At 39.0% G+C, this 25,211-nt stretch overlaps 1 protein-coding gene across 3 annotated transcripts; it reads right to left on the bottom strand.

Moving 5' to 3' along the window:
- Nucleotides 1-1,536: 1,536 nt before the first annotated feature.
- OTULIN (OTU deubiquitinase with linear linkage specificity) lies at nucleotides 1,537-14,776 on the bottom strand. Of its 3 annotated transcripts, none has more exons than XM_066559648.1 (8): nucleotides 14,646-14,776; nucleotides 12,790-13,119; nucleotides 10,243-10,316; nucleotides 9,342-9,436; nucleotides 8,080-8,223; nucleotides 5,712-5,837; nucleotides 4,417-4,686; nucleotides 1,537-3,141 (listed from the first exon to the last, which is right to left on the bottom strand). In XM_066559648.1, the coding sequence occupies exons 1-8, from the start codon at nucleotides 14,774-14,776 to the stop codon at nucleotides 2,947-2,949; spliced, it is 1,365 nt and encodes a 454-aa protein (XP_066415745.1). In that variant the 3' UTR covers nucleotides 1,537-2,946. The 3 variants fall into 3 exon arrangements, with proteins under 3 accessions (XP_066415745.1, XP_066415761.1, XP_066415753.1); XM_066559664.1 differs by having other exon boundaries at nucleotides 12,790-13,069; nucleotides 14,646-14,710; XM_066559656.1 differs by having other exon boundaries at nucleotides 12,790-13,115; nucleotides 14,646-14,658.
- Nucleotides 14,777-25,211: the final 10,435 nt, after the last annotated feature.

The following is a 25,211-nucleotide window of genomic DNA, read 5'->3' on the forward strand; positions in this document are numbered from 1 at the left end:
ATTCAGTGTGCCCCTCCTTCCTCAGCATGCCAAATTATCCTGCCAACATCCCTGATAAACCAATCTTTAGTCAGTACTGACCAGTTCTTCAATGGCTCAGTACATTTCAGGGTGGCTGTTTTGCCATCCCAATGACTTACACTGGCATTATGAATAGCAATAAGAGAATTTCATCAGCACCCAGGCAGAAATGAGTGCTCTGGGAAAAGGGGACTAAAGAGATGCCTTCTTTAGGAGGCTTCTACCATGCTGAACTTCCTGCTTCACTTTCAGCTCTGTGGAATTAATAACATTTCCATTTCTGAGAGGCTGAAGTTCTCCTCAAAAAATTCATAAATGGACATATTCTTTGAATGTGTCTGGCTTGGAGCACATTAGTCAATGTCATAGCACAAATATTCATTGCAGCCAGCTTGAGAACACGGCTCCTGTCATCTTCCAGCATTAAGCAAAAAAGGGAGCATTCATGAAGAACATTTGGCCACCTTCAGACATTCTTGGTCCTGTCCTGCCAGCTAGCATAGTGGGAAAACAAATGGCAATTCTGTCCAGAAGAAAACAAGATGCAGGAGCTGCACAACCAACACTATTTATACACCAGGGACCAAGATGCCAAGTTGAGCCCTGCACTCTATACACAGTGCAAGAGCTCCCTCTCCCCACTTCCTTCACATCTACACGGTTCCCTGACCACATCTGCCATCCAGGCGAGACAGGAGCTTCCACACTGCTCTCCAGCCTCCTTCACTAGTTCTGGATGAGAGGGCTGTCACTGTCACACAGAAACGCACTTTGCAAGAGATGGCCGAGCTTGGCCTCAGCTGTCTGAATAAAGGCACAGTCCTGAACCAAACACACCAGGTCTTGGGGAGCTCCCACAGGACACCATCCTGAGGCTTCTCCGAGCCTCACCCAGCCTCAGCTTGGAGAGACTGTCTGCTGCAGCATCAGGCACACTTTATAACTTACTAGGAAACAGAATAAAGGCAAAATAAAAGCTTGGTGTAGACAGGAGAAATTTTTAGCAAAAACCACATATGACTTAAGCACCTTGTGCCCAGTCCCACCTTTCCAGTTCAAGATACAAGCCAATTATGTGAATTGTTTCCAGCCCTAATAATGGCTACGAACTCAGCCCCTAAAAAGCCTCTGCTTTAGAGGTTTTTGTCATACATTCATAACCATGCTCTACATGTGTGAAAATATCTTTTTGAAGAGGTGTTAAATCTCAAGAATATATGACAATTCAATAATTTCAGTTAATTAAATCATAACTACAACTTTTCTATCAGAGTTATGAATTGCAGAAGTTAATTTATTTTTCCTCCTCTTTAGCTTTTCTTGGATAACATCAATTCAGGGAATTACTTGGTTTTGCTGCCTGTGTGCAAGCAGACAATAATTACTTCTTTTACACAGGTTACTGTACTTCACAGCATTCATGAACAAACTAACTTCAACAAAGTGGATTACAAAAACTGAAACATTAAAAATTTAAAGTATAGGCCATAAAACAAGAAACAAAATGCTGCCAGATGAATTTGAAAAGTTTTTTATTCCCTTGTAGCTCCCAGAAATTTTCAGTAACAAACTAATTGATTTAGAAGGCAACGAAAACATGACATATATAACACAGTACATGATAGGCCTCATTAATGTGTTTAAAACACATCTTAGAAGAGAACAGAACTTTTAGAACACATGTTCATTGTATATATTACCTTCCACAATAATAGTTAACAAATGTCAACTAGAAGAGAAGAATTTTGCACGCCACTTTCTCCAAAATATTCAAATAAAAAGTTTTTATAACCTTACCCCATTTACAAATGAAGGCCTTCTAAGTGACCTGTGTATGACCAGCTGATTTTGGTTAAATCAGCTTTCACTCTCTTGTTCCAAAGTCACCTGTAGGACAAAATTCTACATGAACTTAAAAGCTGAATGCTTCATTATTTAATTATTTTTAAAAGATTTGTCAGCACTTCCAGCATCTGATACATTCTGTATTCTTTCAGTTTTAAAGCATAATGAATAACTAAGCAGAAACAGAACCTCTGATATCTCCACTCTTGGGAGGAGTAAGCTGCACCAAAAGTTTATTTCCAACTACTGAACTCCCTGGACAAATTAAAATCCTCATGTTGTCTAGAGCAGCTGCCTGAGAGGATTGACAGTACAGGAACAATAACATGAACAGACATGGAAGTGAACTGGCATGTGGCTACCCTCTATCACCTGTCATAATTGAAGTGGGAATTCTGTGTACTCTTTGACTTCATGACTGACTATCAAACAACTCGTATACTCCCTTATCACATTTGCTATGTTCCTCTCCATGAGTTGAAAGGCGAAGAGCAGCTCATTTTCAGTGTAACAGACAACTGGCTTCTAAATAAGAGACATGTATGTAGGAGAAACAACCCAAAGCATTAGAAAACTTAAGTAACATCTCTCTTATAGCATAAATCATGGCAGGCATTAAATTCCAACTGCAAAAGAATTGTATTACTTCCCGAGACCCAATTTTGTATAAATGGCTTCTAAGCACTTTTAAAAAGATCTGCCAAGACACTGCCACCTTACTTTCCCAGAAATTTCAATTGTCATTACTTTGGGGAGCAAAAAGTTAGCTCATGTCTTACCACAGAGCCTCACTAAAAGAAATAAAATTAATAAATCTATCATTTTGGCAATTCTATCCAGAGTAAGTCCTTCAAAAAAAAAAGGACTGCAGAAGCATCCATTTCTTTTGATGGAAAAGAAAGCCATGCTTGCCAAACCTTTACTATTTAAGATATTACCTATTTGACACTTTATTTCAGATGTCAACTTCCAAAACAGATTTCAAATTGTTGATTTAATCACATGGATTTTGTCCTGTTTCAAAACAGCATGGGAAACCTCCATAAGCAGCACAAGTTTGTCTGCCAAACAATCACTTGTTCACAGCACTGTCTCTTGGCACATTCTGACTGGAATATTATAGTGTCTGTCATCTTCAGTTATGAGAGTCACCACAGGCCAGTCCTCCTCCGGGTCATTGGGGTAAAGTGTGATGAACTCATCAGTGCTGTGCTTATAGAGTCTGTACACTTGGATGGTGTACTGCAGAGCATAAGCAAGGAGAAACATCTCCACCTACATTGGAAACAGCAAATACTGGTGTAAAATTCAACATGCCTTCTACAAGATTTTCCTCATAAAAATATTAAACTAATACCTATCAGATGTCGTTTTTCAAAGACAAAAATTGTGACATGAGAAGTCCTATACATGAGCATCTCTCATTCATTCTCTCATCTCCATCATCCCCCCTCTATGACACCATGCATTTAACAACTAAGTCCTCAAATCCACAATGGCATACTAGTAAAATAACCCTAAAGAAAAACTGCTTTACACAGAGTGTCCTATTGCTGCAAGCAGGTAGGAAAGACATTCTCTTGCATCAGTGTTCATCCTGTTAAGTCACTTAAAACCATACAAGTGCAGGTTTCAGACAATGATCCTTTCACTCTTACAGGGTACTCTGAACTTTCCAGCCAAATAAAAGTAAATGGAAAGCCCTTACAGAGCCTGTTGATGGGAGAAGAAATTCAGAAAAAGAAGCTGTGAAAAGCTTCTACTTCATCTGCTACAGTGACAAGAGCATCCTGTTCTACATTACAATTTACAAAGAATCTTACTGAAATAAAAATATAGTCAGCACAAAAAACTGGCAACATAACTTCTTGACATAAACTGAGCAGCAAAAAAGTCACCAATTAATCACCTATTTTCATAGAAACAGCAAACTGTCTTATCTATACTGCAGTTGTCAGATTTTTAAGATAAGAAACAAAACCAAAACATAATACTTCCATGTTTCTAATATCTACAATTAAGTTGTGAACTTCATTGCAGTGTTCTACTTGTAATGTATTCAATGGGTTTTTTTTAATGGATGTTTCCAAAATCTTTCAGTCTATTCAGCTCATTAACTACTCCTCATTTTGGTTTGGGGCTTTTTTTGTAATATGTATACCATTTATGCCATGTATAAAACAGTAACTTCCATTAGCTTATTAGAATTCACCTGTGTATGTGCTACACATGGTCTTCATAGTTTGAGTATTAGCTTTTATTGTGGTATTTTTTAGAAAGCTAACAACTAAAGAGATCCATACAAGTGTTCTATTAATAGCAAACCCTATTTCCAAAGAATGCTACCTGCCAGCCACCAGACAAAACGTGGTGTTTCAGAGAAGGGCCTTTACAGACTCTCATTATAAGCAAGCAGTTCTAACATATTCCTCCTAACAAAAGACCAGATGCTTCAGTCAGCCTAACAAAAGCTGAGAAATCTCTTAAACCATTTGAAACTGAAAACTCCAAAACAGGAAAGTAACACTTTAAAGAACAGCCTCTCCTTACTTGTTCAAGGCCTCCACTGTGTCCAATATGATTCAAGTGATTCTGCATTAACTGACAAGGGTTGCTGGATGTATCCCGTGCAAACAGGAGCCAGGAGAAGACAGGCACTCTCTTTCCACTTTTATCAGCATTGTATAATTCAATGGCAGTGTTAAGCATCAAAAATTTGAGCGCTTCATAAAGACTGTACTCCTCCTCTTCATTCTTAAACAATTTATCACAAGCTTCTTGTTTCTCAAGAGGACCCTTTATTTCACTTATATTCTTCCACTAAAAAAAAAAACAAACCATTAGACACAACACAAATCAACAGCCATCACCCTGCCAGAGCTGCAAAAATCACTTGTGAGATGTCAGATGCTGAGACAGGCACTCAGAATTTAACTTATGAAGGGCTTTGTGCCTTTTTAAAAACAATCTGAATATTTCCACAACTGTACCCCAGTCAAAGTCAGGCTGATTTAGCCTGATTTTGCTTAAATTGATCCATAAGCAAAGCAAAAGGAAGGGATGCTAAAAATTGCTGCAAGGTAGCAGAAGAAATATTGTGGTGGGACAATACACACTAAGGTAATAAATAACTTTTTTGTTTGCTGTGACATAAAGCCTAGATACATCATATTCTTTACATTTCTGTTACTCAAAATGCATATTTCATTCCAGCCCCCAAACTGCAAAAATGCAGTATTCCAAATACATCTTTAAAGCCTTTATAAAGAGAATTTGCAGTCACAGTAAGACAGGAACAACTTAAGTGTTTTTTAATAGGTTCCAGAGTTCCAAGAGGGAGAAAGCATGGGGCCAGGTAATATAGTATGAATATTTAAGGGCACAATCCTGTTCCTATGACCTGAAATAAATGTATAAAAAAGGAACAAAAACTACTCCTTTGAAATTACTTCAGAGCTGTTGTGTTTTTCTTTCCTTAATCTTGTCCAGATAGCAAAAGGATTTGTCTGCAGTTTACATCATTCCTTCAAATAAAATACAAGAAAACACAGAGGCAGAAAGCTACTCTGTTATATTAATTTTTACATTGAAATCTGTCTAATTAATAGTTTTCTGCAGAGCTGCTTGCAAGTTAATTCCAGCATCAGGCTACTGCAAGTAGTAAAAGACCAGATGCTTCTCATGTATCTGAACAGACATTCTTTACTTGACTTTTTTGCAATATACATACAGAAAAGTGACTTTCACTACTGAAAGCATCCTTATGTTAAATTCTCCACATTCAAAAATCTTGTTCACTTTTCTTATTTGCAAGTGACAAAAGAATATACAAATACTTTTCCAACCTTTTGCCTTAGAAGTACTAAATACTCTTTTATTTCATCCCTTATTTCTCCCATCCTCTTGCCAGGTTTCTTTCTGAGCTGCCACTGCTTGATCCAGTCATACTTGCTCAGCAAGTTTTCAGGAAGCTGGAAGTTGAGAGAAGAAAAGGCAGCTTAAGCTAAAAGTCTGGAAAGGAAAAGCCACCAACCTGCATATTTTATTTTTATTAACAGTTTTCACCTTAAAACAATACCTCATATATCCTTCTGAACAGATATCATAGTAAGAGGACCATACCCAAGCACAAGTAGCTATTTATATTTGCTGGGTAACAGTAAGAATACTGGTCTATTACTACTTCCAGATCTAACACATAAGCACTGAAAAAAATTATCCACCAAGTTACTCATGCCTTCTTTTTTGTTTGTTATTTTGTTTTGAGGTTTTTGGGTTTTTTTTGATTAAAACACTCCTCCAACAGCAGATAGATGACAGTGACTTTGTTTGAAAGTGTTCCTGAACCAACAGAAGAGAAAATTACATTCATCATATAATCCTGAAGTCTTGGTGGACTGCAAACTACTTTGTCCAGAACACAAAAAAAAATCTGTTTCAAGGACCACAATCCAAACACTCTAGGACAGGTTTTTTATTAAAGAAAAAAACAACTTGGGAATTTGCTGATGCATCAGGTCATGTTTTAGCCTCAGAACTGCCTCTTTTACTGCTCATGTGCTACACGTGTTCAGTTCTGAGCTTTTACACCTCCCTTGAAGGACACTCTGGCAGTTGCATGTCCAGTTTTGTACCTTCATCTATTAATCCATTTTACTGCTAAAACTGGAAGAGCAACTTGGGTCTTACAATGGAGTAAATCTTGGCTAGAGCAGCACTTATGCCATCAGCCACCACCAGCCCATTTTCACTTTATTAGGACTCCAAATTAGTAATGTGTTCTCCTTAGTGGCAACCAAGTCTGTGTTCAGAGAGGCAGAGATCTTCTCCCACCCCAGCCTGGCCGAGCTAAACAATCAAAGATTATATGCCAGTAACTTCTACAACTACAAATGTGCATGTAATCACCATTTTAGATTAAAAACAAGAAAAAAAATGTTGTATTTGTACTGCCAGCTGTCAGTATACACATTTCTCTTACATGTCTTCTGCTTTGATGCCTAACAATTTATCATTTCAGTTTGTTTTGTAGTTTTACACCCTTTTCAAAAAAATGTTCATTATCATATGACATTTTCCTCTATGAATCAGCAAAAAAAAAAAGAGAGATGAACATTACTAAAAACTTCAAAGTACATAATTTTTAAAAAGTTTCCTCTTTAAAGGATGATTGGGAAACTATGTTCTTTAGTCTGATAATGTGGAAATGGTTGAGAGCTGAAAGAATGTGTTTTATTACAAAAAGGACACCATTTAGCAATGTACTTGCTGTAAAACACCTCACAGAACTGTTTTCATCAGTAATTACAAAAATATAATCACAAGATGTTTGCTTAAAAATTACAGTGGCCAGAATAAGAACTTTTCAGTTGTCCTCTAAAGTGATGCAAAAAGGTAGTAAGGACAGTGTGATTCTACTTGGACTGCTACCCTACAGACAGGGTGTGCATCAGACATTCACCATTTACATTTCCAGCAGCACCCTGACAACTGGAACCTTACTCTTTCAAATGGCTCACTTTTGTATAGGCAGCTTCTTACTTAATATGTTTTTCCATATTCACCAATACCACCAAATGGACTTTGTTGACACAAGAAAATTTCTGGAATATTCTTCTTCTGCTTGTAGGGGAATACCTTGCTCTCCTCATACATCAGTGCTCCAGAAAAACTGTTCTTCATGTCAGGTTGGAGTTGCTCTTACACTTATTTTAAGCAACATTTAAGACACAGGTAATTACACACATTCTGCAAAGCCTACAGCATCCAATTTGCTATTCCACTTTCTAGAGAAACCATATATGGCACACAAAAATAGATATAATTTTGAAAAGCTGGGGGTTTTGCAAATGTTAGAATAAATTGTCTGTATTTTTTGTTATTACCAAATGTCTTGTGGAAAATCTCTTTCTGCCACATTATAGGCAGTAAGAAGAAACCAAGAGAGCAGAATTAAGACAGACAAGTGACATTCCATTAAGCACTACAGTCAAATTTATATCCATTATAAACTGGAAACCAAGGGCACCTGGACTCAATTCCAAGTTGAAAGAATCACTGTGCACAAACAACCATCTTGAACATTACAACTTCTCAGTTCAGGGGATATTGACAAGTGAGCATATACATTATATAACAGAGAAATGAGATCATAAAATGATCAAATAGGTTAGACCCAATATTAGTCTATTCTCAGATCAGTGTGACACATACCATAGTAAAATCCTCACTCTGCAGCCACCTTGGTAACTGGGTAGCTTGGCTTAATGCCTGGAAAAGAGTTGCTCTAAAAGCACAATAGTTATCACCTCGTATTCTCCTTATAGATGCAAACTTCTGAGCAACTGCTTCATATCCCTAGAAAAACACAAAATCCAAAGGACATGAAATCATTAATAAAACCTTTTAAGGTCACACACTGTTAACCTAAGAGGTATTGGAATATTATCACCCAAATACTAATGCTATTTAAAAAAAAAAAGCTTGACCCACTACCCCTTTTGGAAGTTCAAATACTTTTAGGTCACAAATTATACTCTGAAAAATAAACCCAAAAAACTTAATTCTGTTGAAAAACAAATAAGAAACTGAAGAACATAAACATCATTGAAACACGGGTAGCTAACTCACCTAGATTTCCAAAAATATCCAACATACACACGCACAAGACTACACATCATGCTTAAAAGAAATTTGAACACTATTTGATGCTACTTACCCAAAACATGGCACATGTAGTTTGCTTCTGCCTCAGGGCAAGTTTGTGTTTACACTGAAATATCCTGACACTTGCCTCAGCACATTTGTTCCCTCCCTGCTGTTCCCACACTCACAGTTGTAGCAGAAGCCTCGATGTTGAAATGCAGCTTCTGCAGCTCAGCTACCCTGGCAAGGGCCCATGTCCTGTGTGTCCATACTTCTCACAGTAATCTCTCCACAGGGAGGCATGGGGAGGTTTTGACTTTTGTAAGGTATCTTTATGTTTACACACACATAGTAGTAAATTTCTCAAGCAACAAAACAACTTTATTTTCTACCATTCTAGGTCAAGATTAATATTTAAAAAATTAGTCCAAAAACTGGTAAAAACCTCAGGAAAAATGTTTAAAAACCCATGCAATTCGCCACTTTCAGTTACCTGCCTTCCAGCCAAAGATGTGGTAATCTTCTCTGCACTTCAACAGTCCACAAAATTAGCAATTTATGTCCATAAACAAAATATAAAACTTCAATTGAAAACAATAACAAAGGACAGTATTAATCAAACCCCTAAATTATCAGCATGTAGCTTTGCTAAAAACACATTTGCAATGAGAACAAAGAAAAGCATCTGCCAGTTGTAAACCACTCATAAGACCTCACAATATAAAACACTGCTATTGCATTTCCTGTCTTAAAAGACTGACTGCATAGGAAATAATGAAGCAGACAAAAACCAAGAACCTAATGAAATTCAACAAAAATAGAACTGCTACCTTTCTCATCCTTTTTGCTGCTGGTGTATTTCCTCTCCATTCCTTCCTGCAATACTCCATGATGTCCATTTCAGGTGAAACACTTAATTTATAATCTGTCAAAATAGAACGTGCAACATGTTACATGCAACAGAACATTATAAAGAAAACAGAAGGTACAAAGCACATCAAATTTCTAAATACACTATCACTTTAAATTAACTTCAGCGCCAAATGAAACTGGCAGCACAACCTGTAGCTACTAAGTAATTATTGCTGTGGGAGGGGATAAAATCAGCTTGTTCTGAAAATTACACCTGAAGTTACGATGTAGTTCAACAAGACAGGGAACACTCTGCTCCTCTCTTCTGCAAAAATTAATTGGCAAAGAGGAGAAATTACTCAAGTACTCTTCATTTTCTTAGCAAGCAGAAAAACACTGACAAGTTTCTCTTCTTCATATAGAAGCTAAACTATAAGGGAGAAAGATCTTTCTCAGTAAGTCAGTAACAATACCAGAAGGAAGAGATGCAGTTTTGCCTCAGAATCTCAACAGCCTTCATCCCAAAACCAGGTAGTACTGAGGGTATCAAGGCATGCCAGCAACAGATGCTGCTATGATGACTGAGCAATTTTCAAGCACAACACTCATAACATAGACTATGTGACTGCTTTCCAAAGAATTCTCATTCACTCATAAAGTAACTACAGAAACAAAGGGAATGATATATTGAGAGCAATTAATTTTCCAGAGAATTGATCTTTTTTTGAATCAAACTGTACAACGTCACAAGTAACTGCTATTGAACACGGACATCTGTGCATAGGAGTCCCTGGAAGAAAGAGTATTAGGACATCACACATCAGTGCTACAGTGAGTTGCAATACTGTATTTGAAACTTCACACAAAGTTTGATTGTACCTGATGAGTTTGTTTCACTAAGTAGTATCTTCTCTCTCTCTATTTCTTCTTCATCACGATACATGTCCTCCTCACTGCAATAAAAATCAACACATACCTCAAGTAACAGCACAAATCTTACTCTCTTTTTCAACCTTTTCCCCTTTTTACAACTCATGAAAGTATTTAAGTCTTTCTACCTTTATTTTCAACTCAATTTGCGTTCCATCTTACCCATTTTCATAGCAACATTAGCTCTCAAAAATAGAGAAAAGTTTAGAAAACCCTCTCAACTGCTCCCCTCCAGTATCTGTCACCAGGCTGGTAATAAATTATTGCCTGAATTTCTCTTCTGTGGTTGAATGAATACTACAGTCCCTTCTACAGTATTTCTACATTTTACAGTTTAAATCTGCAAAAGAAAGAAGCCAACATGTCTATTTGCTGCACATATGAATAATGCAGCTAAGAACACACTGCCCAAGGGGGCTTTGTATCTACACACCACTGGGACTGACCAACCTGCCTCGTGATAAGCAGAACACATGACAGAATACAATGACAAGTGGCAAACTACCTGCATTTAGTTTGAATGTTACTAAATCTAAGGAGAAGTTCCACCATGATCCAAACTGCAGCTTACAGACCAGCTGAAAACCAGAGAAACATTTCTTCCTCAAATAATGTGGGCTTTTTGGCCAAGGTACACTGTCAAGAACCTGCACCTGAGCATACATACAACATTCTGAAGTCAAGTTATGACCATGAGAGGGGAAATGATGCCCTACAAGAATAGTGCATAGACCAGCATCTGCAGCTTGGATGGGAACATTACTGCTGAAAATGAAGGTCCATACAATGTTCAAAAAACTGACTGCAAATTTCACATTCCATTCCTGAGAGGCATTTGTCATATAATTACATCTAGCAAGTAAACTTCTAAAAAATAATCACAGCTTCACAATTAAAATACTTTAAAAAAAAAGTGTTACCAGCCATATTAGTATCATTTAGACATAGCACTAAAGAGGTTTACATTAGAAGTCTGTTTTACAAAGAAAGTACATAAACAGAAAAAGGCTGCAAGGTTATTGCTTACTGCCCACTACTATCAGTAGCTTCTAATCTACTCCTCAAGAACACCCCAAATCTCAGCCTGCCTCCAAAAGACTAGGAGGAAATCAAGGCACATCTTACATCACTAAGACAGGACAAGCAATTAGGAAGACTGTGAGAAAGAGTTTAATGTAGCCAGATGGTAACTGGATTACTTTCATTAAACTTGAAAGGACAAACCACTAAATGATGGCTCTGTATTTCTTCTTCTTTATGTCCAAACCAGCTTACTCAAACCATCTGTGTATATCTCCCTTGAGAACAAAAAATCTATAGTATAAAGAGCTAGGTTAATACCAGGAAACTCATCTACTGGGCTGCTATATAAAACTAGTTAAGTTTTTACTCAAGTGCTCAAGTAGCTGCACGAAATCTCATTTTTAGTAACACTAAATAATCATTAATTAAAAGAGAAACAGTAGATATAGTAGGTATCAAACACAGTACTATCTGGTGAGAAGAAACATCATAGAAATATTTGTTTCAAGTCCATATTCATGTTACACTATGATGCTGGACAAAGCCTAATTTCTCAGCAGAGTTTAAAGTCCATTAAGGTTTCTGAAGACTTGAACGAATACTTAATAACCTTGAAAACATTATTTAAAAAAACACACAGCCTGGTATGTGACAGCAGCAATCTCTAGCTTATCTTCTGTATAAGCCATGTATCTAAAATATAAAGCACCAACCTCCCCCTCTGACCATGAAGAAACCTGCTGCTACAAGGGATCCCATGGGGAGAGAAATTGTGTCAGGACAGGGAAATTGTTCTTTTGCCATACAGCCTTGAATAAACTCAGCATAAGATGCAGAAAGAAGTGTTTAACTGACCAAAGCAGTGAGATTACTCAAGAAAGAGGAAGTTTGGTGTAAAGGAAGCACTGTCATGTCCCTTCTGCAGATATTATGAAACCATCTTCTTTCTGGGAGTTGACAAAACATATGAATAATGCCTCTGACAAAACAGAGGCAGCACAGACTGAGAACATGACAGATTAACATCCAGCGTAAACAAGGTACTGCATTTCAAGAGAGTTGTTTTGAAACCCAGGTAGGCAAGAGGTGCAATCCATCTGCACAGGCACTCTCATTCCAGAGATGAAAGTGTGTCATAACACTGTTGTAGTATAGCAATTGTTAAATAAATCTGTGGAAACAATAATGTGGGAACTCATGCCTTTCTCCATTAATGTCTAGATAAATATTTGGAAAATATAGTGAAAATAAAGTAAGAGTGGAAAAGAATGATTAAATGAAAACATGCATGCACAAAAGAAAATGATAGAGCAAGAAGTTTCATGCAAATACTTAAATTATTGAACTAGTTAATGGGATTTTCCTGAACCAAAGATACCAAGGAAAAAAATCATAAATTTACCTTCATGAACTGAAAGTACCCTCCCTTTCTATAGGAAAATTGTTAGTATATTTTAAAAAATTAATCCTTACCTCTCCTCAGATGACTCCACTACTGAACGATTACTAGACCAAGGTACATACAGTTCACAGTTTCTGGATGCATCCTGATCCATCACAAGAGATTTAATCATATCTGTCTTCTCAGGTCTCCCACTACTTCTGTATACACAGTCTTGTCTTATTTCTGACGTAGTTTGCTCTGTCTGGTCTGCAGGTGCATTTGCTGAGCCAAGTTCCTCAGAAGCAACACCAACTTCATTTTTATGCTTCATCAGCTGTGTGGGAACACTCTCTTTTTTCTCTTCTGCACCTGCAGAAAGGCCAGTTGGTTCTGTCATCCACCCTTGAAGATTATCCTGACTTTGAAGAATGAAAAGATATATGAAGAGTTTCTCTCCCAGAAAAAAATCATGTGTTTCAGGAAAGTTACAATATTTTAAGAGTTACATTATATTTTGAGAATTCAGGGGGTATATAAATTATTCAAAACCAGGAATAAAATCCAGAACAGTTTGGTAAAATAAGACAGCATCCAAGCTATTTTCTAACTCACTCTCATGACCATCATTTTTTACGAAGGCTAAGCTGTGCCAGTTCCTCAAACACAACCTGCACAAGAATTAGTATCCTGAATAAACACCTGCTATCCTTGGTGTGCATTATCACCTAAAACCCCGAGAATTAACAGAAATTTTAAGGAAACAAGTTTCAGTCTTGCAAGAAAACAGTTTGTACAAACTCACCTGGTGCTCTCTGAAACATCCACTCCACCAGGATCATTGCTTAGTACAAAAATTTCCAATATTTGTATATTCCAATATGATCAAGGTATCAAGGCAGGATGCCTACAACTCATTCTAGCAAGCTCCCCAAAAGTTTAGGATGTGCCCATACAGTAAATTTTCAGGTATATTTATCTTAAATTGACAGATAATCCTGCCCAAAAGTTATGGGTTGCTTGGCAGTTGTCACATTAATGTTCTGGACAATTGGTGGCTACCCAGGCTGGTCACCTCAGAGCTCACAAACTTAATATCCACTCTATAAACCTTAAAGCTGCACAATGCATTTCTATGTGTAGGTTAAAGCCTCCCACCTGAAAAATATCTTTACTTACTAGCATTACAGCCCCTTGGCACCTGAGCCCTGACACGTACCAAGCTGTCCCATAGCACGGAGCTCAGGACCAGAGTTCACAGAACCACAGAGGCGGCTGAAAGGGACTTGAAAGGCCACCGAATTCCAAGCCCCCTGCTGTGGGCATGGATACCTTCCACTAGACCAGGCTGCTCAGAACCCCATCCAGCCTGGCCTTGAACACTTCCCAGGATGGGAATTCACAACTTCTCCGGCAACCTTGTTCCAGCGCCTCACCACTCTCACAGTACAGAATTTCTTCCTAATATCTGATCCAAAGCTACTCTTTTTCAGCTGGAATCCTTCCCCCTTGTCCTGTCACTACCTGCCCTTGTAAAAAGTTCCTCCTCATTTTTCTTGGAGGCTCCCTTCAGGTACTGGAAGGCCACAACTAGATCACTCCAAACCCTTCATTTTTCCAATCTGAACAGCCCCAATTGTCTCAGCATTTCCTCATAGAAGAGGAGCTCCATCCCTCCTCAACAACTTGGCCCTACTGGGGACTCGTTCCTACAGCTCCCTGTCCTTCCCATGCTGTGGCTCCAGAGCTGGATACAGCACTGCAGCTGGGGTCTCACCAGAGCGCACCAGAGGGGCAGAATCCCCTCCTCAGACACCGCTGACCGCGCTGCTTTGGAAGCACAGTCGCACTCCACGTCCCGATCTCTCCCGTCCCCGCTCCTCGGGGAAGGCCGGCCCAGGCTCGGCGCAGGGCACGGCCACCCGTGCGCAGCCCGGGGAGGCCTCACCTTTCCGCCGCGCTCCGTCCCGCCCGGCACCGCGAAGCCGGCCCGCCCCGCCGAGCCCCGGCGGGGGCCGCCGAGCCCGGCCCGAGGGGTGGGCGCGGGGCTCGGCCCGGCCGCCGCCGCTCGCCGCTCATGCCGGCGGGGCTCCGGGCACGGCCGGCAGCGCCAGTGCCGAACCCAGCACTGCCCGGGCACCCGCCCGGCTCCTGCGCGGCCCCGCAGCCGCTCCCGCCCCGCCGGAACCGGCACCGGCCGCGCCCCGCCCCCCGGAAAGGGTGGCCCCGCCGGGCCCTCAGCCCTCAGCCACTGCCCGGGGAATGGAAACGGGGAAAGTGATCCCGCACCCCCCGCCCCAAGGTGGAAGGCAACAATAAGTTCTCGTTAACAGAAAATACGGTGGAAATAAGAGTTGTTTTCCCGCTGACAGACGGCCCGTGTAAAAGGAAGTGCTCTAAGAATGCAAAGCGTCTGTTTGTGTTTGTGTGCGTGTGTTTGTGTGCGTTTGTGTTTGCATTTCTGCTTGTGTGTTTGCGTGTATGTCTGTGTGTGTGTGTGTATGTTTGTGTTTGTGTTTGTGTGTGCTTGCAGCTCGTCTGGAGCTTGCGAGAGGCTGGAAGTCTCTCTTCTGGGGGCAAAGAGATATCACCACGTTCTGATGATACATCCTTATGAAACTCCAGGCAGAAGAGAAGCGTGCACGGAGAGTAGATGAGAAGCCTTTAAACATTATGTGCTTCTGAAACATACCCATTATTTTAAAAAACACCCACCACCACAACAAGAACAACCAAAAAAACCCAGCCAAAACAAACAGAAACCAAAACAACAAAACCCAAATAAACAAAATACAACAACAAAACAAGAAACGCCCCCAAAAGTCAGAATAGTATAATCTGTACCGTGATAGGAAAGTCCACTGCAGTTTAGGCATTTGAGGTGGTCCTCACATTGAAATTGGGTCTGAAAATGAAATATTTGTCTTCTTTCTGCAATTTCTGTCATAAGAATGTTTTCTCTGAGTATGACAAGTGATACTGAGACTGGAGGCAAATAACTACTACAAATATACAATCTGAACAGCCCCAACTGTTCAGACTATTTCAACTTCAGCAAAGTAAAAATAGTTTTAACATGTATTTAGAGTATCAAACATTATTGGGAGAATATTTTAAAGGTGGAGGTCAGTAGAATGGCTAAAAGGTTAAAATGGCAATGATAAGTAATTTGCAACATCATGAAACTTAATATAAAACTGATAGATGTTTTGTAAACAAACCTTTTCTGTTTCTTTTATCCTTGAGACGTGTGGAAGTATCATGAATGTTTGAAGAAAAATAAAAAAAAAAATCCATTACCTTGGGTCCCTTAATCACTGCTCTTCTCATGGATCAACTTCATGTTGGATTGCTCTTGACAATGACATCTCCTTTGAAAAATCTCTTTGTTTGATCAGCTGTTTGCCTGACAGGTTTGTCTTAATATGCATTCTTGTTTCTCACTGGCCATTCCAGAATTACTCACTATCAAACAGCTAGTCCACTTGAAATATAAACACCTGTTTCCTGAGTTCCCATCATTTAAATAATTCAGATTTAGTAGCATTTAAGAGCCATTACAGTTGCCACTTTGTTTGTTATTTACCCACCTTTGCTGTTCTCTCAACTGCTTTAGGGCAGAGATGTTTTGTCTGTTCATTCCTACTGTAAGTTCCCTGCATCTTTTACTAAGTGTAAGGTACAGCCACTAAGCTAACTAACAAAGTTCGTGAAAATACACAACAAAGACATAGAGTGCAATACAGGAGATCATATTTTGTAAGTCTGAAATATTTCTGTACTTGGTACTTTCTGGTGAAGGACACTAGCAGCTCAGATTTTGATAAAAAAAGAACCTATCAAACACCATGAGAAAGTATATTTTTTACCTTATTTAATGTATCTTAGTGCTTACCAGCAGCTGTTACCTTCTTTGCTAAGTTAATTACATTGCACAATTTGAAAAGTGTTGCACATTTTTCAGGATTATGATTAGAAACCTTTGGGTGATCAGTTCTTGTGACAGAAAAATAGATGGAAAAATAGATGGGGAAAACCCACCAGTAAGAGTCAAATGGGCAATACAATATCCACCATATACTTGTGTAATTACACATTACCCATGATGTTTTCTTTCCTTTAGCATCCCTGAATTTATTAGAGGTTTTGGACATGTATTCCTAAGAACACACATCTCCTCCCTGGTACATAAAGACAGGTATATAGAGATGCTGTTTTCCACTTTTATAGTTTCTAATTTTATTTGTCCCTAGAGTGAGCTCTAAACTGGCATGCTGCTGTCCATCAAGCAGAAGTGTGTTTCTAGCACCCTATGTTCCTTTTCTAAATGACTGAGAAAAATATGTAGGTTGTGGCTTTGGTGCAGTGAGTGGGGGTTTTTCAGTCCCTCAAACAGAAAATGGAGACTGTGTGAGTCATATCAGTATAAACTATACATCACTGCTAAAAATTATGCCTGTTTGCAAGTAAAAAGCCTGTCATTATTTTTTCACATGCACGAGTCTAAACAATTAAAGTTACAAGCTTTCACAAAAAGAAAAAACAAAGGCACATTTAAAAACCTGCTTCACTTCTTTTTAACAAGCTCAGTTTGTCCATTTAAAAAACCATTCTTAAAATGGGAAAATTGCCTATGAATTTGATAAAAATATTTATTAAAAGATGTTACAGTATGATGTAACTATTTTTATTATTATTAAACTAAGAGTACCTCATGTGCTCTAATTGGAAAATAATTACAGAAAGGTTTTTCTAGAGTGCTGTCAGTAAACCAACATTCTCAGAAATTATTATGTCAGAGTAATATTTATTATGCAAGCAGTATGTCCTGACTGTTGCCCAGACCACAGACAACCTTAGTGGTTCAATCAATTAACTAAGCCTAAAGCTAAATACATTTTGTGTATTTTACATATTTTTTCCTTTCCAGTTTCTGCAGTAAAAAAAAAAAAAAAAAAAAAAAAAAAAAAAAAAAATTAAAAGAGAGGATATATACTCTACAGAAGGCAAATAATGATACTACATGCAAAATTCTAGCAGGCTTTATGAGACAGAAACTTAAGAAACATACAAATATGGATTGGCTCATCTTCTCCACCCATAGTATGAAGCATGTATTTCCTTTATTGATTGATTGAATATTCATTCTTCTTTAAGTTTAAAGAGAAATTTTAGAATTAGAGTTACTGTTACATTTTTTACATTAAGTCTGAGAAAGTTGCTTGCATTTTTATGGTCATGAATCTACCCTAATCTAATCCAGTACCAAAGAAGACGAAAGATGAACTGTAAGAAGCAAGCCCACCGTATGGCCTGACTGGAGAAGAGATCAAGGTGAAGTCAAGTGGTGAGTTGTCACATTTTGCCCAGGGACTCTGACATGTCTGCATCCAACACATTTGCCAGGTCATGTGATAAAAGCTCATCTGCACACTTACCAAGGAGCACAGAGAGACCACTCTCATCAGTTATACAGGTGGAAAGCCTGGCTGAAAATCTAATGAGAGGTGTCTTTTGCAGTCAGATGTACTTTGTGAGGTAGTGTGCCATGAAGGTCAAGACATCAAGAGAAGCAACGTTACATTAGGTTACTGAACTAATGAAACATCCCAAAGAACATCTCAGAGTACACCAGCACCATGGTAAAATTGTATTTTCGTATCAAAAATCAAGAAGCTAAGGATTTTTTATTACAATGCTCAAATTCATTTGTCTATGTTACTGTTTTTTAAAAGAGAATAGAACTGGTATTTTGCTCTAATAAGTCAACAGATCAGCCTCATGGTCCTTTTCAGTTCATTAATCAAGTGGACTCAATCCACTCATTTGGAACAAATCCGTCTCAGCTGATGTTCATAAGTCTACCTAATGAACAAGCCTTTGGAGTTGCTTGGATGTGGCTGCCCTTGGAACAAGGAATGTGTTTATGCCTGCTGTGCAGCTACTCTCCAGCTGACCAGCTCCTCAGACTCCCACTTGTTGATGGTAGTTCCTGTCAGCTGCCTTTGGTCCTTGTTCCCTGATGAGAAGCAGATCTCCATTTCCAGTTTGACCTTGCACCAGCCCTCCTCAAGAGGCAAGACCAGGCTACTGAAGCTCTCACCCATTACCCCTCTGCCAGCTTGGCTCTTGAACTGGTTTTGGGGATGGTATAAGCCGCTGCCTTCTCAGTGCGGCTGGCAACATCCGCTGGCTTCCACCACAAAGGAGACCTTCAGCCTCAGCCACAGCATAAACTCTTTACCGTGGTACTGTTCTTAAACTTCTCAAAACATACAGAAAATTTTCAGCTTGAAAAAAGTATCAATAGGAAGGCTGAACTGATCCATAAGATATATTGAACTCAAATAGAGCAGAGAGATCCCTAAAGCAGAGATCCTTTGGAGGCTGTAGCACTAGGATTTAGTCTCTGGGCAGCAGCTTACTTCCTTAAACAACAACAACAACAAAATTAAAGTACATATAGCTCACATTACTGAGTATGAAAAGGCACATAACAGTACTGGAAACGCTATGGCCTTACCCAATTCTGATCCACTTAGTGTCTGGATCTGAAGCGTAATGGCCTGCTTGATTTTGGAACTTTTGTGATGGGAAAAGTTCTTAAGTCTTCTCTATCTCTGAAGGGGGAGTTTATCTAAGAGGTCTTCTGGAAACTCAACACAGTGGAAGACAAGACATAATATTAATGCTTTCCTTTTCTAGAGCTCTTCATCCTGTACTGAGGAAGGGGGTATATTAATCTTGCCGTTGTCTTTAGGGGAAATTTTCATCCAATCCTTTCATCAAACTGCCAAAGGAGCAAGAATAAAGGCAAAGATAGCCCGGAAATACCTTGAGATCCTTTACATGAAGTATATTGTTGCGCTCCAGGGGATCCACATGGTGTCTGAACAAAGATTTTATTTACAGACACAATTTGCTGTGGGCAGTGAAACTCACTTGTTCCTAATTTTTCTTAATTCTGTCTCAAACATTAATGCTTCTTCTGCTTTTTTTTTTTTTTTTTTTTTTTTTTTACAGTTTTACAGTTACAGATTTCTGGGGTTATCATTCTCATCTAAAAAATAATGAGCATATATATTTACCTAGCACATAGTTACTGTACCCTGTCCCATCTCTCACTTTAGGTTTAGAAGTTGCTGCAAATTTTTATGGATAGAAGAGAGGCAGCTACCTTGCCCAAACAATAAGGAAACATTCCCTATGAGAGAGGCCTTATTTAAAAGCTGATGGGTTATTGGTATGAGCCACATCAAACAAAAGAAATTCTGTCAAAATAATAAAAATAATTAAAATAATAAAAGTATTATGATTCCACAGGAACTTTTCCAGGAGGTCTTTACTTTGGGTGTTGTATAATATGTGAATAAATGTGTGACAGTTTCTAAAGACAAAATCCTCATTGCTGAAGACAAAATTGTCTAAAGACAATTTAAACATTGTCTAAAGACAAAATCCACAGGCAGCTGATATTTCTAGAACCTTCTGAAACAAATGTCCAAAGCCTGTTCAGGTAGGATATTTTTATGAAAGGAAGAAACTTCAGGATGTTTCTGCCATTTTTTTACTGTCATCATCAGCAAACATTTGGAGCTGGCAGACTCAGATACTCTTATCTGATCCTCTGTTCCTAAGTCTTAACCACCTGCTTCTTGCTGAACACCAGCTCACAACAAGGAGTTCAGTCTGGTCACAGGGCTATCCTCACCTCACATCTACAGTGTTCAGTACTGACAAATTGCTCTGGAACAAGGCTTGCAGGGTCTTGTAGAAAGACTTGGAAAACTTTTTGATCTCTACGCTTCCTGAGAAGCTTTTCCAATTAAAAGATTTTTTATTATTTTCTTAAATCTTCTGGGTAAGGAGTCTACTTGTAACTTGAGAATGATTCACCAGACTGAGCCTAAACAGTGTGGTGGTCCAGGAGCTTAAAGTATTTGAAATGTAGGGAGTGCAAAGACATAAAAAACACTGGTAATTCCATAACATTGGAGTAAATCCTTTCCATCCCTTGTCATGGTACATTTTTTATGCCTAGGATGAGTGGTACAGTAATAGTGGGCTTCAGTTTCTCTTTGCCTTTGGGAAAACTAGTCATCTGTAGTGATTCTCTATTCTGGCAACAAGTAACTAACCTGTTGTTGTTTTTTGCCTTATTCTTCTGATGTTTATTTGTTTTGGGGTTTTTTTGCTGTGGTTTTGGGGGTGCTTTTGTGTTTGTGTGTTTGCTTTTGATGGTTTTTTTTCCCTCTGGATTCTTCTTCTTTGTCTCTGAATTTTCAGGTATTTCTTTTTTGACTGCCAGTGTCAGATAATTTTTCTATCCAAGGCTTATCTTTATTGGAATCAATCAATCATAAAAACCCAGGTCCAAACCTAATCTGTGATCTCCCTACTCAGATCATAGAATAAGCTAAACAACACCTATTGCCCTGATTTGTGCTATCACATCAAGGACATGCAAATGTGGTTTTCATTAGCTGATCAATTTACCCAGTCCAAGTTTCTGCAGGTATTTACATGGAAGGTCCTATGGTAACACAAATCATCTGGAGATACAAAACACACCAAATACATAAGGTGGCTGCTGCTCTCAGGCTTAAGAACAGCCATAGTGCCTAATGGTTTGTAGCCAGATGTGTGTAGAGAAGTGGCCATAGGCTTTGGGGTATCCCAGACCTAAAGTACTGTCAGTTTTTGGTGCTCCCCTATCCATCTTACTGTCTGACAACACTGCCTGTCAAATCTGTCTTTGGCATCTCCGGCCAACCTTGCACCTAGGGATAGATTTTGCCTGGGAGTGTGGAAAATGCTCATTTACATTTCAGCTAAAACCCAGGACTTTTGAGAATAAACACATAGATCTTGTTGCATTTGTTGGGTGTAGAGACTGAGGAATGCCAGACAGAAATGGAGTTATTTTATAATTTTCCCTATACAAAGTGCTCTTGCAAGACTGATGAAAAGCTAAGCCTTGTATTAATATTTGTAAAACAAAGAGGAATTGATAATCACACTATGGGAGAAATTAGAAGACTGAAGATGAACCTTAAAATTAATGAGCAGTATCTGTTCCATTTACCCAGGGAAAAGTTAAGGGTGATTTGATCACGTTCGGTTCGGAAAATCAATACATGCTATCTGGCCTTTTAGTCAAACAGAAAAAGGTGTATCAGGATTCACTGACCAGTAGAAGTAGCCAGACAGCTAAAAAAAGGCATACGCTTCTAAAAGTATAGATATAGGTAATAACCTAAAATTTCCCCCCCCCCAGTTTCCCCAAAAACTGTTAAAGAAAAAAAAATTAAAGGGTCAACTCTATAGTCTTGACTGAAATTAGAAGTGTAGGAGGAGAAGAGACTCCACTCAAAGGCTGCAGGTTTTAATGCTTGGCAAGAAACTGGGAATTTCTAATTGCTGGCAGCATTTCAGAGGAAACATTTGCTTTGTTACTAAATTGCATGCATCTAGGGCACTAAAATTATCTACAACTATAATTCCTTTTTTTTAACAGCTTCAAAAATATAGCTGTCATGAAGCCACTCTGTTAATATCCATGCATTTTTCTATTAATAGTTTGCATTTTTGTGACTCACAAAGGTACAGTCAACATACTGATATTCATTTATGTAATAAACTCTTCATCAAAACCAGTATTTTATGGACCTAATTGTACTGGAATTTTGTTCAGGTTTATGTCTTGCTTTAAAAAGGACAATATGATTAATAGCCTGGTGGCTTTCCACACAAATTGTATTCTCTTTTCTTTTTATTTAAATCATATATCTTACTTCCTTCCCCTCTTCTTGCATTCCCAAATTGCTGGGCTCCTAGCAGCTGTAACTCTAAAGCCCTAATTTGATCCTAAATGTATCATTCTTATTCTGTGCAGTATGCTCTGGAGCTCTAGATGAGTTACACTTGCTGGACCAAATGTTAAAACTATCTTTCCTGACTAGCACTGCTGAGAATTGCATTTATTAAGCCTCTCTTACAGTCTGAAAAAATGTCTTTCATTCCTTTTACAGATATGCCTGTAATAACATTTCTAGTTTGAACTATCACACTTTTTCTTCCTGCCTTTGAATAATTCAAAGAGCAGTTCTATATAGAAAGGCAGGACCTCTGGAGCTGCCCAGAACAGAACTAATATCTTGTGTAGTTTGCATGGGTTCTTGAAAAAACCAAACCAAACATGATGTGGCCACATCTTTTGTCCAGCACTCATGGATGCCTTGTGCTACTAAACCAGGTAGAGCACCTGCTGGCTACTGAACAGTTTTGCTCATGTTCCCATGACTCTGGGAACATCTCAGTTCCAGATATCTCTACCTGCAGCTTTCCTGAGTTATGCTCACACCACTTGTTGAGATGTGAAGAAATTCACCTTGTTGAGTTTGCTCAGCCTGTAAGTTTGATTCCCACTTTTCTCCTTTGAAAATGTGTTGAGGTTTGGATGTCTGTCATTGAGGACTCAAATTCCCATGCTCAAAGCTAACCTGCAAAGGCTAATGAGGGGGTGAAATATTCCCCTGAGTAGACCGCTGGGGACCCTGAACACAGAGATGTGGTCAGATTTGATGGTGATGGGCTTTTTACAGCCTGTGAAACAAAAGCATGTGGCTTCACTTATGTCTCATTCAGAACTTCAACAGAAGGTGGCTGAAGTGTTTCTTGGCTGTATCATCTCTGCTACAGCAGCAACAGAAGCACTGAAAATGTCAAACATGGGGACCCAACCAACAAACAAGGGGAAGCCATCAATACAGGAAAGGCAAGGAACACCTCTTCTCTCCTGGAGAAACCTCACAGTGGTGAAGTCCTCTGTTTTGAAGGAGCAGCTGAGAGCAGCTTCAGTTAGAGTAGTCATGGTCTATTCATGTGTCATGTTACAGGCTGCAGGGAAGAAGAGCTGCAAGTACACTTTCTGTGTCTATTACCCAGGGAAATGTTCACATCTCCAATCATTGACTGGCAGTTCAGAATAAAAAGTATCCATGGACTTGGTAAGTCTTCCTCCATGAATTTGCTTACTTCTCCTAGGCATGTCTTTTCCATACCTCCTGTTGCCCTTAGGTCATTGCCTGAGCTCCCATGAAACTCCTGTGTGAGGTCAAGAATCCCTACAGGATTGATTTTAATATCTTAACTTCTGGGCTGCTTCCTTCAGACCCTTTTGCTCTGTTCTAATCCATGTCCTGCAGAAATACAGGCATGTATGACAGCACATTAAAACACCCAAGAGGGAAGACAACAAAAATAGATTTTACTTTAATTTTTCCCTTTTTTTCCCCCTTCCAGTAGCATGGATAGAAACTATATGGAGCTGAACAGATGTTTATAAAATTAGTAATTAACATGTAACATAACAAGTGGTTTAGAACTTATTTATCTCAAGCCAGCATTGGAGCTGGTACACCTTAGAAAAGGAGGACTGCAGCCATAGAAGGATTCACACTGACACATTGAAAGGCAGAGAAATCACCAGATTCTGACTTCACAACCCCTCACTCTGCTCATTGCCTCACTGATGGCACTGAGCATGACCTGTGGTGATAACAAGGGAGAGGAGTCTGGAGTGAAGTTGAACCTTGAAAAGGGGAGGGGGTGTTTTTTCCCTAAGCATTCTAATGTTTGTTGTTTTTTACGTTTCCCAATATCTAAATTTGTAATTAAATACTAATGCTAATTGCCAATAAATTAAGTTAAATTCCCCTACTCTAGTCTCTTTTGCCCATGACAGTGCATGAGAAGTGATTTCCCTGTCTTTATCATAGCCTAAAATTTTCTTGCTCCTCTTCTTCCTGGTTTTGCCCCCATCTTGCTGCTGTGGGAGTAACTGAGTGAGTGAGTTACTTAGCTGTTGGCTGGGTGGAATCCACCACTGCAGGCAAGTGTGACAACCAAAGAATTGCCAGGAGAACAGAGCTTATTGAACTGTGTTTTCTGATGCTTGGAGGCCATCTAAATGATAGCTAAAAAATTCCTTCATAACTAAATGCTGTATTTGTTATCTGAAACTCTAAAAATGGCAATTCTCAATATTTTTAAGATCACAGAATAGCTTGGGTTGCACAAGTTTAGTGAACTTAGTTGCCTCCCCATTTCAGTAAAGCCTTGAACTATGGCCAAATGCTTCACTAAGAGAGGAAAATGTTTTGGTTAATTGGCCTCCCAAGGCATTTAACCTCAGAATTATGCCAAACTGGGGTATGTCAGAAGATGAAAGCATCTGGGACCCATTCTATTTCTTTCATGCTTTTCATTTTTCCCTCCCAGCAGCACTGTTCAGCACATACAGCTTCCAGCAATGTTCCAGCCATCTTCCTCACTCCCTGGCCATGGCTGACACAGAGCTGACCCAAAGCTTTGTGGTTCATCAAGAGACATGCAAATCAGCCAAGCCCCAAGGAAAGAAGTTTTCTGCATTTATCTCCTGTCCCTCCAGGTACATCGCATCCTGCCTCTGAGGCATGTGGGTCTCCTTGGATATTTTCTGACAAATCTTTCA

This window comes from Molothrus aeneus, chromosome 1, assembly GCF_037042795.1.
Source record: "Molothrus aeneus isolate 106 chromosome 1, BPBGC_Maene_1.0, whole genome shotgun sequence".
Taxonomy (NCBI): domain Eukaryota; kingdom Metazoa; phylum Chordata; class Aves; order Passeriformes; family Icteridae; genus Molothrus; species Molothrus aeneus.